Source organism: Notolepis coatsorum (assembly GCF_963971535.1).
Source record: "Notolepis coatsorum genome assembly, chromosome: 17".
In the NCBI taxonomy this organism is placed as follows: domain Eukaryota; kingdom Metazoa; phylum Chordata; class Actinopteri; order Aulopiformes; family Paralepididae; genus Notolepis; species Notolepis coatsorum.
The window spans coordinates 70634971-70651774 of NC_140181.1; the positions used below are offsets into that span (position 1 = coordinate 70634971).

Consider the following 16804-nt stretch of genomic DNA (forward strand, 5'->3'; position numbering starts at 1 on the left):
ATTGATGCCCTTCTCTGTTTTTGGAAAAATCATTAGATTGCACAACAATGCCCGGTAGCATTTCTGGTTTTGGTCTGCCCCCAAACCACCTCTTTACATCTCTAATGACCTCTATATTGATTTATACAAGAATGATCTTAGGAATGGGGGTAGTCGGAGTCCTGTTCATTCACCGTGGAGGCTGGAAGAGCAGTAGTCCCCCCTGGGAGTGGGGAGGCCCTCAGGCGGCAGGTGACCTGGCCCTTGGGGGACAATATACGTCATCATCCCTCAGAACCGCACACTGATGTGTCACTCACTCACACACACACACACACACACACACACACACACACACACACACACACACACACACACACACACACACACACACACACACACACACACACACACACACACACACACACACACACACACACACACACACACACACACACCACATATATATATATTATTTTATTTAGTATAGAAAAGTCAACCGGAGTTTATGTTTAATAAATGTCAATCTACTTACATCCTCTCTGAGTGCTTTATGATGAATGCGCGTCGGCCAACTCTGCAACCAACTCCAGTGGCTAAATGGAAATTCATGAAGGATTAGCCACTTCACATGGTGTAGAGCAGTACTTCTCAAGGTGGGGTCCAGGCACCCAGGGGTCTTTGAGGAGGTTACAGAGGGCCCCCAGCTAAATTATAAATATTTAAATTGTACTATTATTTCATGCACTAAAAGTTCTAAGCCCAATTTGATAATGTATATGAATGACTGTTTTGATTATATGTTTCAGTCAACATAGGCAGCAGCTGTGGAAGTTCTGCAGGCGACCAACTCGTATTTAACTATGAATATCTTCTCAGATAGGGACACGATCACAGGATATGGGGCTAATTAATGCGTATCAGTTTAGGGGTCTGTGACACGAAAAAGGCTGAGAACTACTGGCATAGAGGTATATGGCAGTATCGCAAAGCAAGAATAAATCAATTGATATTCGGTCTATAGAGGGGCTAATCTGACAAATTTTTATATACTAAGCTGTAGTGTAAAGCACCCTGTGCATTCGTGCTGTGAAGGGTGATATAAATAAAAGTCATTCATTCATTTGTTGGTTTGTCTTACTAACAGTTCTCCTCAGTTACATGAAGGAATCATCCCAGTTATGTGAATGCTGCTGTGGCCGTCTGAGCGTAAGAGTTAGTGTGTCTACTAGAGAGCATGCGGGGAAAACAGTCACGACGAAGAATTATGCTCCATGAGTAATGTGGCCATAAATAAGTCCCTGGTCCTTTCCTACTTGTTTACACACAACAGAAAGGAGAGGAACGATAGAACCTGAATTATGCCCAAAAGACATGCAGAGAGTTATTCTCGCTGTATCACAATATATGGGACGAATTAAACAAACAAAAAGGCCCAGTGCTGAATCTCACCATTGCCATTTTTTGTTTTGCATATGGAGACAAGCTATTGACCTATCGCAAACCCCACCCCCTTGATCCTCCAATCACAACTGTTGCTTTCCTCTGGAAGAGAGGGCAGAGCTTGAGATAAGTCACACTGAAGTGGGGAGACCAAGTCATAACAGAAAGCAAACAAAAATACGTTGTATAAACAGTATAATGCATAATGAGAAATGCAGAGAGGAACATGCCAAAAATAGACTAGCGAGCGAAGTGAGAGGGGAGACGGAGAGCTCAGACATGATTATGATATTTCAATATTAATCAGCTCAGTAATATTTTAACAGGCACTAAAAATCCAATTCTGACCATATTGCCTCTGATCTCTTGGCCAATGATTATCATGTCCCGCGGAGGCCGAGGCTGCTTAAGAACTCTTGAGTGCTCTTCTAATGGGCCAGACGACTGGCCCGCAAACTGGGACCGACACACCATTTAAACTCATCCCTGAGTCGGACAGTCACTGGCCAGCCCCTCCATCATGTCCCCATGGAACGAGTCCCTCTTGACCCCCCCCCCCCCGAATTTCCCCACCATCCCATCTATAGATGAACCTCCTTTACCTGCTGCTCACATCTCCCTCTCTTGTGGGATCCTCGGACCCCCGCCCCCCCCCCTACCCCCGCTGACAGCACATGGCCATATCTGAGGAGGTGGGAGGTATAGAGGTGCCGCTGGCGGTGATTGATGAAAAAAGAGTCATCAATACTGTATGTACTAGGCCCATTCCCCGCGCTCCCACCACCCCGCCCATTAAACTTTAAACATGCAGACGTGTGATTACGCCTGTCAAGACGGAGAAGACAAGACACCAGTCTCTGAGGATACGACGTTCTGAGCTCTAAATCTCCCAAAGATGCTTCCGAAAGCCTTTGACACTATAGAAGATTATTGGAGAAAAGGTACCGCAATGAATATGACGATTCACCCAAGTCCGAGTAATCACAGGAATGTGATGGAGCAGATTCATGTACGCTGTGACAAGCTAATTATTTTGGTAATTGCATAATACCACGATTAACATAGTGCTGTAACATTAGCTACACGATTATGACAAGGAAAGGGCTCCTCCATCGTCAGTGGTGGAAAACATGTATGTATGTATGTGTGTGTGTGTGTGTGTGTGTGTGTGTGTGTGTGTGTGTGTGTGTGTGTGTGTGTGTGTGTGTGTGTGTGTGTGTGTGTGTGTGTGTGTGTGTGTGTGTGTGTGTGTTTGTGCGCGTGTGTGTGCGTGTGGTCGCGCACGTACGAGCCTGCATGTGTTTGTGTGTCCGGTTGAGGTAAGGGTAACAAAGCAGTACAGTGTGTGCGGCTGGCTGCCTGGGAGTCTCTCGCTAATGAGGCCTTATGTGTGATGCATGCGAGTCACACACGCAGACAATAGGGAACATTTAGTGTCTCCTCTCCATTCCGCACACATCACACACAGGCATCTTTTACTTACACATCCTCCGCCTCCTCCATCCACCTCCCCGGCATACAGAAGATGGAAACATCTGCCTCCATTTAAACGCTGTGTGGCACAGGTCTTCTAAACATTATAGGCTACAACAGGTGCATTTCAGACGGGAGGCAGGCGCTGCTGAAGAGCACGGCAGGCTGCAGCATACTCGCATTAGTTTACAACCGAATTCATTGACCGTTTGTGTTTTTAAATGATTCTTTTTAGCGTTTCTGACTGAATTGAAATTGTATGCTGCGTTAGATTATTAGGTTTAACTAGCTACATTTAGTGGCACTCCTATACTGTGCACGGTATACTGTAGCCTACCGTTTACATTTCTTTAAGCTAAATTAGTTGTATAGAAAAGCGAAATAAAATGTGGTGCAATGTTGAGTATGGCAAAACAGTGATGTAAAGGGGAGGGAGAGTGAGGAAGGGAGGGAGAGCGAGGGAGGGAGGGAGAGAGAGGGGGGAGGGAGAGAGAGGGAGGGAGGGAGAGCGAGGGAGGGAGGGAGAGAGAGGGGGGAGGGAGAGAGAGAGAGAGGGAGAGAGGGAGAGAGAGAGAGAGAGCGAGAGGGGGGGGAGGAAGAGAGAGAAAGAGAGAGAGAGTGAGAGGGGGAGGGAGAGAGAGCGAGGGAGAGGGGGGAGGGAGAGGGAGAGGGAGATGGAGAGCGAGAGAGAGAGAGAGAGAGAGAGAGAGAGAGAGAGAGAGAGAGAGAGAGAGAGAGAGAGAGATCTTACAGGTGTCGGACTAGGACCACGCACTCGATTGGGATAGCAGATAAGGCTACTGTGGTCACTCAGAAGCAGCACAGATAACATTGCGTCCTTGATTTGGAACTGTTTCAACAACTTAATTGTTTAGAAGTATTTCTGGAACCGTGTGTAAAGTTCGGTTCGCTGCCTGACAAGGCGCAGGGGATTACGAGCTGATTCGGAAACTCTCCCCACTTTCCCGGGCATCTCCTGCGTTACCGCCGCCGCGTGCGCTCCCATCGACTCTCAATTCGGCACGCTACTCCGGAGAGGATTTCGCAACACTGTAGTATTTTAGTCCACAAAATAGTATTTTTGGATAATAAAGAGCACAGGGTGAGTAATTTTCGGTTTCCCTTTTTATGGATTTTCATAGCCTACTATATATATTTTTATATGGCAAGATGAATGTGAAAAAAAATAGTTGTAGACATGCAGTCTGTAGGTTATTTAACTTAAATATGAGGTTACCCTAACGGAATTACTAACCCTATTATTATTATTATTATTATTATTATTATTATTATTATTATTATTATTATTATTATTATTATTATTATTATTATTATTATTATTATTAGTAGTATTAGTATTAGTATTATTAATATTATTATTATTGTTATTATTATTATAATAATCTCAGATCCACCAATTCATCATTTAAAATAGCCTAACTTGGTGTAGACTGCACATCTCTGTTTAGACATATTGTGTTTGACAGAAAGAAATAACTGTTTTGATTTCAGTAGGGTATATAGGATTTTATTATAATGAATTTTAAACTTAACATTTAGTAAATTCTTGTATATCTATATGGCCTATCTGTTAATAAAAGAGAGGACAATTAATTGTTGTTTGAGTGTATTTGTTTTTTCCCCTTCTTCCCACAGATATGGGCAGTAAGCCAGAAGAGGAATTTATTGTATAAAAAAACACCCTATAGGAAAAAAAAAAGAGGTGTTCGATGATTTCCAGGAAACAGCATCGTCTGAACATGGACAGTGGACACCCAGTAGAAATAAGGGACTAAAAAGATTGACCAGAATTGATAACTGAAGATATACACTTTTTCTCTCTGTGCACGTCAGTGAGGAGACATGTCCATGAAGTGAGATTCTGTGCCTAGCAGGGGAAGCTCTCGAGAGAAGTGCTTTTCCCCCACTTGAAGAGACTTGAATTATCCCTCATTAAACAAACACTGCCCCGCACGCCTTCCTCATCGAGCTGAGCTTGACACCTTTTCAGCGTACTTTTAATAAGCCCTGGTTTCAAAACAACCCTCTCTCCTGCCGAAACGGTTGATGTTCGATGCGGAAAACCAAAGACGGCTAGAGATGAAAAAGGAGGGGAAAACATGACAATGTACGCAACGTGTCGAAGCAAATCCGAGCCAGAGTCTTGTGCAGATCACGTAAAACGCAGTGGCATCTGAGGGTTTCAGCTTTTTAATAGGCTTTTCAATCTCTCGGTGCCCTGGACCTATATCTCTCCATCTCCTGTATCCATCTGCCCCCACTCCTTCTCCCTCCCATCGTCATCTTTGGCCATCTGCCCTTTGTGTTCTCGACCATACCTTCCTTGTTGTATACCTGATCCTTACAACTCTGCCTGTTTTGACGGTGGCCCAGTGATATAACCCCCCCCCAACCCCCCCGTGCAACCCTTCGATTGTCTCCGCAGCCTTCTGTGTGTGTCACCTTTTCATCCCCATAGTGTTCCTCTGACCGGTTTCCATCCTGGCCGGCACTATTCCAGCCAAGGGGGAGGAGGACTTCCTGACGCTCGCCGCCTCTCGGCTCAGCCGCCGGAAGCGCGTCATCGGGGCTGCAGTGGGCGTGGCCATGGTTCTGATCCTGTTGGTCGCCATCCCCCTTCTGGTCCACACCACCAAAGGGGGGAGCACGGGGGGGAGTGGGGGGACCCATTATGAAATGCTCGGTAGCTGCAGGATGGTGTGCGACCCCTACACCACCTCTCAGACCGGCCAGGAGCTGACGGCCGTGTCTCCGGCGCCCCAGGATTACTCCGGGCGTAAGACTAAGCCTGGACTCCGAGGGCCCCCGGGGAATCCCGGTCCACCGGGAGCACGCGGCCCCTCCGGAGAGCCGGGCAAGCCGGGACCACAGGGGCCCCCGGGCCCAGGCCCCGGTGGCTACACTCCCTCCCTCTACACCCCCAAGATCGCCTTCTACGCTGGGCTACGCAAACAGCACGAGGGGAATGAGGTGCTGAAGTTTGACGACGTGGTCACCAACGTAGGGAACTACTATGAGCCCAGCACCGGCAAGTTCACCTGCCCCCTGCCCGGCATCTACTACTTCACCTACCATGTCCTGATGAGGGGCGGGGACGGCACCAGCATGTGGGCGGACCTGAAGAAGAACGGACAGGTCAGTGTGTGTGGGTGTGTGTGTTCTTGTGTCTTTGTGTGCGCAGTGTGTGTCTGTGTGAGTGAGAGAGTGGGATCATGTGAGAGTGAGAGCGGGTACATACACGTAAATACACACACATACACACACATGCATGCACGCACACACACACACACGCACGCACGCACGCACGCACACACACACACACACACACACACACACACACACACAAACACACACGCACACACACCACACACACACATGTACACATGCACACACACTGCACACACACACCACGCATGCACGCACACACACACACACACACACACACACACACACACACACACACACACACACACACACACACACACACACGCACACACACCACACACACACATGCACACATGCACACACACGCACACGCACGCACGCACACACACACACACACACACACACACACGCGCACACACACACATGCACACACACACACACACATGCACACCAGTGCAAACAGATCTATCATTTCGTCAGTCCAGACCATCCCCTGTCTTACCATTGACTCACATTCACCTCTGCAGAACATTGAGCACAGTTCCCGGCACATCGCTCTCGTAGGACAGCTCAGCCGTGGCACTGCCAGCGAGTGAAACGGCAAATCCTCCTCATTACGGAGGAGTCATGCGTTATACTTTAAGAAATCACAGCTACAAACATTTGCATTCCCACATGTTCAGCACCGTGGCTAAATGACAGGTGGCAGGACGCCACAGCCGCCGAGAGGAACAGTCTAATTAGCAAGGATCATACGCAGAGCTTGATTATCGCCTAAACAGAAGTGCAAAAGAGCACGGGAGAAGTGTCTGTCAACGTGCCGACCAGTCAGTTTACACCCCCGCTAAATAAATAATGAATGTAAAATTGACAGTCCACTCATCCACTCGCTCATTCCCCAGACACTAATTAAAGACAGAGGGTGTGATGGGGAGGGGGTGGGGGGGTGCAGGGTTGGGGGAGGGGGGGATAAATCACAGGGATTTCATCAGAGAACTCAAAACTCAGGAAACATTTTCCTAAGTCACTATACATATTCATCAAGGACTCACTGTAGATGCAAATCTGCACGGATCCAAACCTTCATACCCTTAACATAGCTGAGACTGTGTCGTGCACACCCAGTACAAACAAACACACACACACACACACACACACACACACACACACACACACACACACACACACACACACACACACACACACACACACACACACACACACACACACACACACACACACACACACACACACACACACACACACACACACACACACACACACACACACACACACACACACACACACACACACACACACACACACACACACACACAGGATGATAATAGATAGACCTGCACTCATAACACAGCTGGACAGGTGCACTAAATAAGGCAAATTTATAGTGGATAGTCAGGATTTGATATATTTGCTTTAAAAAAAACTGCCTGTTGTTACAATATGGCATTCCATCATTATCCTGTATGGGATCAGAGAGGTGACCGTCTGTGTTTAAGGCTGCCTGTCTAATGTCCCATATTGTCATTCAAGTCATCCGAGCCTATTAAATCATTCATAACTCTTAGATTAGATCCCCAGAACACCAGCTATGCCCTCCTCCCCCCCGTCCCCCTCCCCCCTTGTTCATTGATTCTCCATTAATTATCTTTTCACTCAACTCAACTCAATTATTTAACCTCATCCAGGTCCATAACTTGCCCAATCAGATGGGCCCCTCCACACTCCTGTTAATCAGGCAGTTCATCTACCAGGGAAACTACCTCAATTGAGCTGCTGGCCATTTTGTTTAGGTGAAAATCTGGAGTAGATAAAACGCTACAGAGTCCCATGTCATGTGCGGGTGATATGGTGGAGCCCTAAGGCAGGCTAGCACTCTGCCCGAGGCCATACGAGTGTCCGTCAGAGGCTGGTGTTTACTAAATGGGGCCGCTGTGTCTGACATGTTGCATTCCTGATGCCAGAATCATACAGCCTGGTCTTCCCCCCACCCCCCATATCGCCGTAGGTGCGTAAAGTTCCTTATTGTCTGTCCATTTGGGTGGTTCTTCGAAACTAAAGTAAATTTAAAGACGCACTAATACAGATTTTTCAATGATTTGAAAGGAAGGCCATGTAGACTCAACCCACGAAACACACAATTGACCTATCTCAAGCCCTGCTCCTTTTTCTTGATCCTCCGAAATCACAGCAACGGTTGTGATTGGAGGATGAAGAAAGGAGGGCGGGGTTTGAGATAGGTCCATTATGTCGAGTGACGTCAAATGAGAGCCGTGTACCTCAATCGCTGAATTACATGCTTATTCCACGTGACTGTATGTGGTCGAGTCCACGTCGTCCTCATTTCAAGTGGTTGAACATCTTAGTGGATCTTTCAAAGTCGTGGAATTGCCACGGCTATAAACATTTGCCACCCCCGCGTGTGTGCGCTGACAGATGAGGTCATTTGTAACCTTGCACTTAGTGGGCGGCCAGTCAAAGGGATTGAGTATATCGGCGAGAGTGAATGGAGCACGGGAGCCATCACTGGGACATGCTCAGACATCCACTACCATGACAGTGAAAGGGAGAGCAAAAGAAGACAAGTGAGTTGACGGAGAGATCAGGGGAGGAGGAGAAGGAAGATAGATGACTTAATAGAGGTGTGGAGACAGTGGGCATGGTAGACGAGGCATCAGGGAGGCCGGTGGCGAAGGCCAGGATGAGAGATCAGGCCTGATGACCAATGGACGCCCACCCGCCGTGTGGCGGGCTTGACAAGTGATCAAGGCCGGCAGCCAGAGAGAACGCCGGGAGATGTGTCTAGATGTTGCGTTTCTAATAAAGCCTGTAAAATCAGCATGCTAATGAATCCCCGGGTCTCCCACGGGACTCCTCCAGGGAAGTAACTTCGCCCCGGCATCGTTGCTAATGAGTTCACAAGTTTATCTACTGTGGTGCCGGTGTAACTGTTGACGAATAGGCTGAACGTAAGCAGATGGTGACAGAGTGACATGGAAGGGGGTGCGCCGTGATCGCCTTCAGGCTCCTGGATGTGTGGAGGATGCGCTTACTGTGACACGGACACCTGTGTAGATCCATTACCGATCGCTTGAGCTAAATCCCCCGCTCTGTACAACCTATCCACCCATACCTCAATTTAAGGCTCACAAAGCGCCGGGGAAGGAACCACAGAGCCAGATAGAGTCCGGGGGGGGGGGGGATTCACGTTTGTACTGTCTGGACGTAAACGGCATACCTCTAATTCCAACTGTGTAATATATATTCTTTATACGTTTACCTTTTATACTGTATGCAAGTCATCCAGTCCCTGTGGAACATCACATTGATGTCATTGTGTTTTAAAAGCAATAAAACATTACAAAATGCTACTATACAAATAGCCATTCTGTTAACTAGGCGTGTAACGATTATTAAACTGGATTAATAGCTCAATCAGAGAAGACGACGGGTCCAAATCACATCATTATGACACTTAAATGATTTAACATTGTATCCAGCAGATTCCTTGACTTCGACGGTTGTGAACGCACTTCCCTTCGCCGTCAAAGCCAATGCGAATGTATGCCCCCCCGTTCCCAATTTATCATCGGAGATATATGGGGGTATGTGCTACTTAATATTCCGACTTGGTTCCAAATGTTATTAAGTGAGCATGAGTCTATGCTAATGCTGGCATGCTTTATAAGATGTCACAGGGGGCAATACGTCACGCCTGTTTTTTCAACGGAACATCTCCCCTTCCCCTCATTAACTTCCGTGGGGCCTGTTCATCGGTTAATTTATAGTCCCAGTCTGCTCCCACTGTGTATATTATATGATATCTTAGATACAACGTGAAAAGCAGACAAATAGACATTATACTGCCCTTGACTCCCGAGTTAATCTCTCCCTTGGTTCTTCACCTGTCATAGGCTCTTTTAATAGATTGGTTACAGTAAAGGTCAACCTATTTCACAAAGTAGTGTTAAAATGGCATGGCTTTGCTGTAATGACCTCTACCTGTATTAACTCCCCTCAGTACTGGGCACATAGATACGCAGGAGTTGAAATATAATTAGCCTTTTGGTGCAAGGTGTGTGGAAGAAGACCAGGCACCTAATGCACTTCTTCTCTATGAAGACAAGTATAATGAAATGTGTTTCTTTCTTCTTCAGTGGATACCATAACTCGTGAAAAGGGAGGTATTTGAACGCCTTTGAATAATAAAGGAATTAAAGACTGACTTCGATAAGTCACGTGTACCGGTACTCATAGTTAAGACCAATTATGTACTTTAGGGCCACAGGCTATAATACACAATGCCGATAACAATCGTCGGAAAGTGCTATGCTACAGTGGCTTGTCTCTGCGTAATCCCCAGTTTCCCCGTGGAGAGAGAAAACCTATCCAATAAATATTCTATTTCCACTGGCTTCGCCCCCCCCCCCCTTGCCCTGCCTGCCATGTGCTGGGGTCCCTTAGGTAAGTTTAAGAGCTACTTTTCTATTGTCTCCGCTCTAAGAGGTCAGTATATCACATCGAATGAATCCTGTCAGTTTTATTACCAGTGGAGCACGGCACCACGGATATAAACAAGACTTCATATGCCCTCACATCTCCCTGGTCTCACAAAATAGCCTCGCTTGATCAGTCGGTTACTCTAACCCCCCCCCCCCCCCCGAAACCCTCACTCCCCTTGTTCAACCCCCTGGCCCTTGGCTGGCTCTCTCTCTCTCTCTCTCTCTCTCTCTCTCTCTCTCTCTCTCTCTCTCTCTCTCTCTCTCTCTCTCTCTCTCTCTCTCTCTCTCTCTCTCTCTCTCTCTCTCTCTCTCTCTCTCTCTCTCTCTCTCTCTCTCTCTCTCTCTCTCTCTCTCTCTCTCTCTCTCTCTCTCTCTCTCTCTCTCTCTCTCTCTCTCTCTCTCTTTCTCATTCCTCATTTTGCTATCCTTGTCTATCTTATGCTCCACATTTATGCTTGTATAGAAAGTGACACAGCAGCTGCCCCACACCACCTTCCTCCCTCCCCCCCTCTGCTCCGCTCCTCTCCTCTCCTCTCAGCTCCTCTCCTCTCCTCTCCTCTCCTCTCCTCTCCTCTCCTCTCCTCTCCTCTCCTCTCCTCTCCTCTCCTCTCCTCTCCTCTCCTCTCCTCTCCTCTCCTCTCCTAAGGCCCCTGTCCCCAGGTGTGTTTACCAGAGGCCCTGTAATGAAAGGGACCAGGCGGAGACAGCGAGCGACAGCCAAAGGCGAACCCCCGGGGTCCCGGCCTCATGGCTCACAGCCCCTCCAGCCCCAGGATCAGCTCTGCGGGCAGCATGGCTCTCCCAGCTGTATCCCTCCTCCTCCGTCTTCTCTCCGGCCTAATCCCACTATGGCTCCCGCTACGCCTCTCTGTCTGGGGCCAGCATTTATGGATGACTTACATTATCCCTTCACACACAGGCGCGATTGAAGTCACAGATAACATGCAGTAGATCATAGATTGACGGGAAAAAACGACATTTTCTTTACTGAGTGATATTCGTGGTGTTATTCAAACATTCAAGCATGTGATTCGTGATAAGCTGTGACCAATCTGGCTACAGGAAACCCCCTATTCTTACATGTACTTGCTGCCTTGATATGGGCTTCAATGTGTTATTTTCATGTAGTTATCCAGTTGCAAAATTGTAGACAAAGGTATAAGAAGCGGAACGTATGATGTACATGTTGATCATAGCGCCACCATCTGGCTGACTGATGTGATTTGTTGTGAGGCAATGGCACACTATCATCTATCAGTGTGGCAACTTTAATGTCTCTCGTGTGATTTTTGTGAATATGGCCATACTTCTTTCCTAGGAGCAAACATGGGTGTCATGTTTGGTGACTATAGCACAACGTGTTTGCATCTAGTTTTAAGTTTAAAGGAACACGCCAACTAGGGTTGCCACCAAGAAATAGAAATAAGGGACACCTATCATCGAGCGTGCATTTTTTGGGAGGTTTTGGGGCGTTTTTTGGGCGAAAATTGGCAGATTTTGCCACTATATATATATATATATATATTTTTTTTTTTACTTTATTTCGGTTTTAGGGTTAGGGTTAGGGTTATGTTATTTAATTATTTTGGGGAGCCAGCCCCCCAAACTCCTGAAATGCATAGAAATCTATGAAATCGCGGTTAGGTGGCCGAGCGGAGATTGCGTTCGTCACCAACCCCGGAGCTGTGAGCTGGATTCGCCTGTTCGAATCCAGCTCACAGCTCCGGGGTTGTCACCAGCTTGGCTGGCCGTCTGCACTAATACAATTGGCTGTATTAGAGGGTGGGAGAAGCTGGTGGGGTGGGTCCGGGTCGTTGTAAACAGCGACTCCTACAGTTCGGTCGGGGCGCCTGCTAATCGCGGATAGGACTTGAGGGGGATAGTGTGGTCCTCCCACACGCTACGCCCTCTCGATGAGAATCCGCGCTGCCAGGTGAAAAGAAGCGGTGATTGGCTGGACGTGTGTCGGAGGAAGCACGTGGTAGCCTCCACTCTCCCAGATGATCTGACTGTGGGGGGTAAGTGCGCAGCGACCAGGAAGGGACTGGGAATTGGCATACGACTAACATTGGGATGGGAGAAAATCGGAGGAAAATGGAGGGGGAAAAAGATAAAAAAAAAAAAAAAAAAAATCTATGAAATCTAAATAAAACAATCTATGACATTTATGTTAAAAAGAGCTAGCCCCCCAAACCCCTAAAATACATAGAAATCTATGCATTTTGGAACAGTTACTATATATAGTCAAGAAAGCATTTAGTCATACTTAAAGTTTAAAGTGCTTTATTTGCTTTTAACATTGTTTAAATAAATTGGCTGAACTATAGCCTCAACTTGAGCATAATACTGTATGCATATAAAGTGCTGTAAAAACAAAGCCTGGGAACACTTTTACTGAAAGAGGACAATAATACAATGAAACACTTGTGTGACACAAATTAAAAGATTAATAAAAAATAAAGTGCAAAGAAGAGTAGGCTCCTGGCTGCCAGGGCAGGTAAATAGAAATACTGACATCTAGTTAAAAACACAACCAGATAAATAAGATGTAATATCCCATACCGAATCAATCTCAGGAGATGTTTCAGTCAGAACTGTGACACCTGTGCTTGGGTCCTTTGCGTTCTTATATTTCTGGCATGTTGTTCTCCTGAGGCATGCTGTTTGAGATCAGTCAGTCCACCATGCGCCACAGAAAACACACACCTACATACTTTGCAATTTGCTTTGTAAACATCTCCACTGACCCTATCAAGCCAGTGGTTTGCCTCTTCCCACTCAGGTCTGTATTTCTGGCAGCGTTTTGTCTTTTTAGGACGCGGTGGAGTCACAGTGTCTGCTGTAGACTTTCAAATCGTCTTCGAAAAGAAATCACGCAGCGCACAGACAGAGGATTGGCACAACGGCACAGAACTCTTCTTAGCAACGTGAAAGCGCTAATTCTCATTGGTCGGTGAGCTGCTGAGCGCACGCCCATCATACCAGAGTTGCCAAGTCTGTTTATTTCCCGCAACTTTTGGACACAATTTTGCTTGTTTTTGTAGGTCAGCTGGCTTATTTCTCTCACTAAACTGGCAACCTTAAAATACGGGACAAAGGGCGTCCCGTATCAGTTCAATACGGAACGCGTCTTTTAGTTTCCAATTACGGGACGATTCCGTATTTTAAGGGACGGGTGGCAACCCTAACACCAACAATTAGCTTACCGTCTTCTCCAGAGAGAGACAAGAAGATAGATACCAGTTTCCTCTCTGTGCTTTCAGTAGAAAGCTATCTGGCTACATGTAAGCCTAGCTTAGCACAATGAATGGAAGCGGACATGACTGGTTAGCCTTCGGGAGAGGTGTTAGTTGGACAATACCTAGGCTAACCGGCACTGTCCGCTTCCATTCATTGTGCTAAGTTAGGCTAACATGCAGCCAGATAGCTTTCTACTGAACGCACAGAGAGGAAACTGGTATCTATCTTCTTATCGCTCTCTGGAGAAGACGGTAAGCTAACTTCCCAAAATGTTGGCGCGTTCCTTTAAACTTAAAACTATATGCGAGGCAATCAGATTCACGACCCAATGCATTCTACCCTGAGTATCGGACTTTGCCTGCGGGGGAAAAAGAGCTCCATTTCATTGCACAGTTTGGCCAAAATAATGAGCAGGATGACATTATGCTTAGTGTCGATAGGAAGTCACAACAACAGCATAGAGAAATGGCCAAAGATGCAAATGCAATATCGGCTGTTGCCACAGATGTCAAGCATGATGACAATATAACCTTTAAGGATGACAAGGGATTTGTAGCGTTATTTGGTAGAGGGTCTTTTGAGGAACCGAGAAAGGGTAAACATTGCTTAGTTATTCTTATAAGTCTCGAATAACAGAGGGGCACCACCACATTCAGCTCGAGGGAGGAAATAATCGAATCAATTACCTTGTTTATATGCCACGCTACTAACCACAGAGAAATGTAGCGTGTCGTGTGTGTGTGTGTGTGTAGTCTCCACAATGTGAGCTGTAATGGAGCAGACCGTTGCTGTTGTACTAGTGTAGACCCAGCTGTAGCTGTGGTCAGTTTTTACGGTGCAGTAGCCAGGGCTGTGAAGCCCCAGGAGATGGACCGCCCTGCTCCCTTAATCAATCTGGTTTAGAGTGGACAGGGACACGCTTAACCGCTGGCCGCCAACGCGCTCCATGTCGGATGCAGCGTCCGTGACCTGCATCTCATTTGAAGCAGACCCTACTACACACACACTGACCAGGTGACGGAGAAAACAACTCCACCGCTGATAGATGGAGAACAATGAGCAGGGACCAGAGCCAAAATGGTGGTCGTGTAGAGGAGGTAGGGGGGGGGGGGGGGGGGGCGACCCTGCCGCTCTATAATTGACTGTTTTTAAATTGGAGTGTGCTTATTGGAGAGAAAGGGGGCCCCCCGAGTGATGGGAGTGACGTGCCGGTAGTTGAGTTGCAGATGATATTCTGGAGCTGTCGTGGGGACGCTGCGCGCCTCGTCTGGTGGCTGACAGAGATTGAGTGCTCCCAGCGTAGATGGACATTGGGCCAGACACAAGGCCACTGATGGCTGACACATAGCTGATGATTGGACTTGGTACACTAGCATTATTGATACATTCTGCTTGTGAGGCTGTGAATGTAGCCTAGTGTATAATAATACTTTTATTTTTTGGGGGGCATTTGTAGAAAAATACTTTGTTTAATACTTCAACTTTAAACTTCATGAATCTTTTGTGATGTCCACATAGATACTTTCTAAATGCCTATATATTTGATGTAGCTTACCTTTCCACTAAGGCATGATAAGTGTAATTGTATGTAGAGAAATCACTGAGTAATATAAGTCATATAAGATGTAAAGCCTCTAAACGTGTAAATCGGGAACAAAATGGACAAATCTCCTATTTCCTCTGTACTCGTAACTCAATCCAGGCATGTGTGTCTACAGTATGTGTCCACATGAGTAAACCCAATTAAATGTGTTAACAAACAAGTAAAGATCCAGTGCAGCTGAGTCAATACGGCCCGAACTCACAAACAGCATGCAAATGTGAAACTGTCGGGACTCTGCCACAGCCACTCGATATCATGCATATTGAGCTGACCTAGGATCATAAGCAACAGAGGATAGTGTTTCTGGCGCTGGCTGGCTTCCCCACAGACAACCTGTTGTCCCCAGCGAGTCCACTTATCTCCACAAACCAATCAGATATCTGTCCTTGGCTCCGGGCCCACGGCCACAGCGGAGCTGGTCCGCTGATCGATAAGAGACAGTGCGGCCGTGTTCTCAATCCAGCCCAGGGTCATAGGTCACTGCCCTCATCCATCTGTTTGTCCAGGGTGTAGACAGCGTCAGGACCTGATGTCATATACTCTCGCACCTCCTCAATTGAAAGTTGTTGATATGTGATGATCGGTGAGGCCACAAAAAAAAAGAAAAAAGAAAAAAGAAAAACTACATTGTGATGAGAAAGGAAGAGGTGTGACGTTGTTTGTCGTTTTTCGAAGATTGTAGTTTTGAGCATTAGAGCTGCTCTAACACGGCTGCTCTAGCGTCGTGACATTTGCAGGTATTCAGTTCATGCACTAATTGTCACTGTGTGTGTGTGTGTGTGTGGCTTCTGTGTGCGACAGGTAAGGGCCAGTGCTATCGCTCAGGACGCCGACCAGAATTACGACTATGCCTCCAACAGTGTGATCCTGCATTTGGACGTGGGCGACGAGGTGTGTGTGCAGCTGGACGGGGGCAAGGTCCACGGAGGAAACACTAACAAGTACAGCACCTTCTCCGGCTTCCTCATCTACCCAGACTGAGTCCAAAGCACCTGACAAGAGGACTGGAGTGATGGGAAAGACGGCAACATACACGGGACACTATCAACACATGCACACACGCTCGTACACATAAGAGCGTGCGCACACACACACACATACACACACACTTACATACATACAAAAGTGCATGCGCACAGACACACACATTGAGATTATAGTATGTGGTGGTAAGAGTCGTGGGGATAAGTGGAATTGTGTGATATCGAGCCAATCATCATGACCAAGTGCATTTATTGACCCCTTGTGTGTGTAAATATCGATTTCAGAATATGTACAGTACAGGTGCACAATACAATTGCACGTCGTGGCTCTGAAATATCCGAAATATTCTAACGTGTGCCAATTTGACTGACGTCGT

The 16804-nt window shown here is 46.9% G+C and overlaps 1 protein-coding gene across 1 annotated transcript; it reads left to right on the forward strand.

The window, feature by feature from the left end:
• Positions 1-5502: 5502 nt before the first annotated feature.
• c1ql4a (complement component 1, q subcomponent-like 4) lies at positions 5503-16425 on the forward strand (the record flags this gene model as incomplete). Its single annotated transcript, XM_084333753.1, has 2 exons — positions 5503-6051; positions 16246-16425. 2 exons carry the CDS (start codon positions 5503-5505, stop codon positions 16423-16425), a joined length of 729 nt encoding a protein of 242 aa, XP_084189879.1.
• Between the last annotated feature and the right edge of the window lie 379 nt (positions 16426-16804).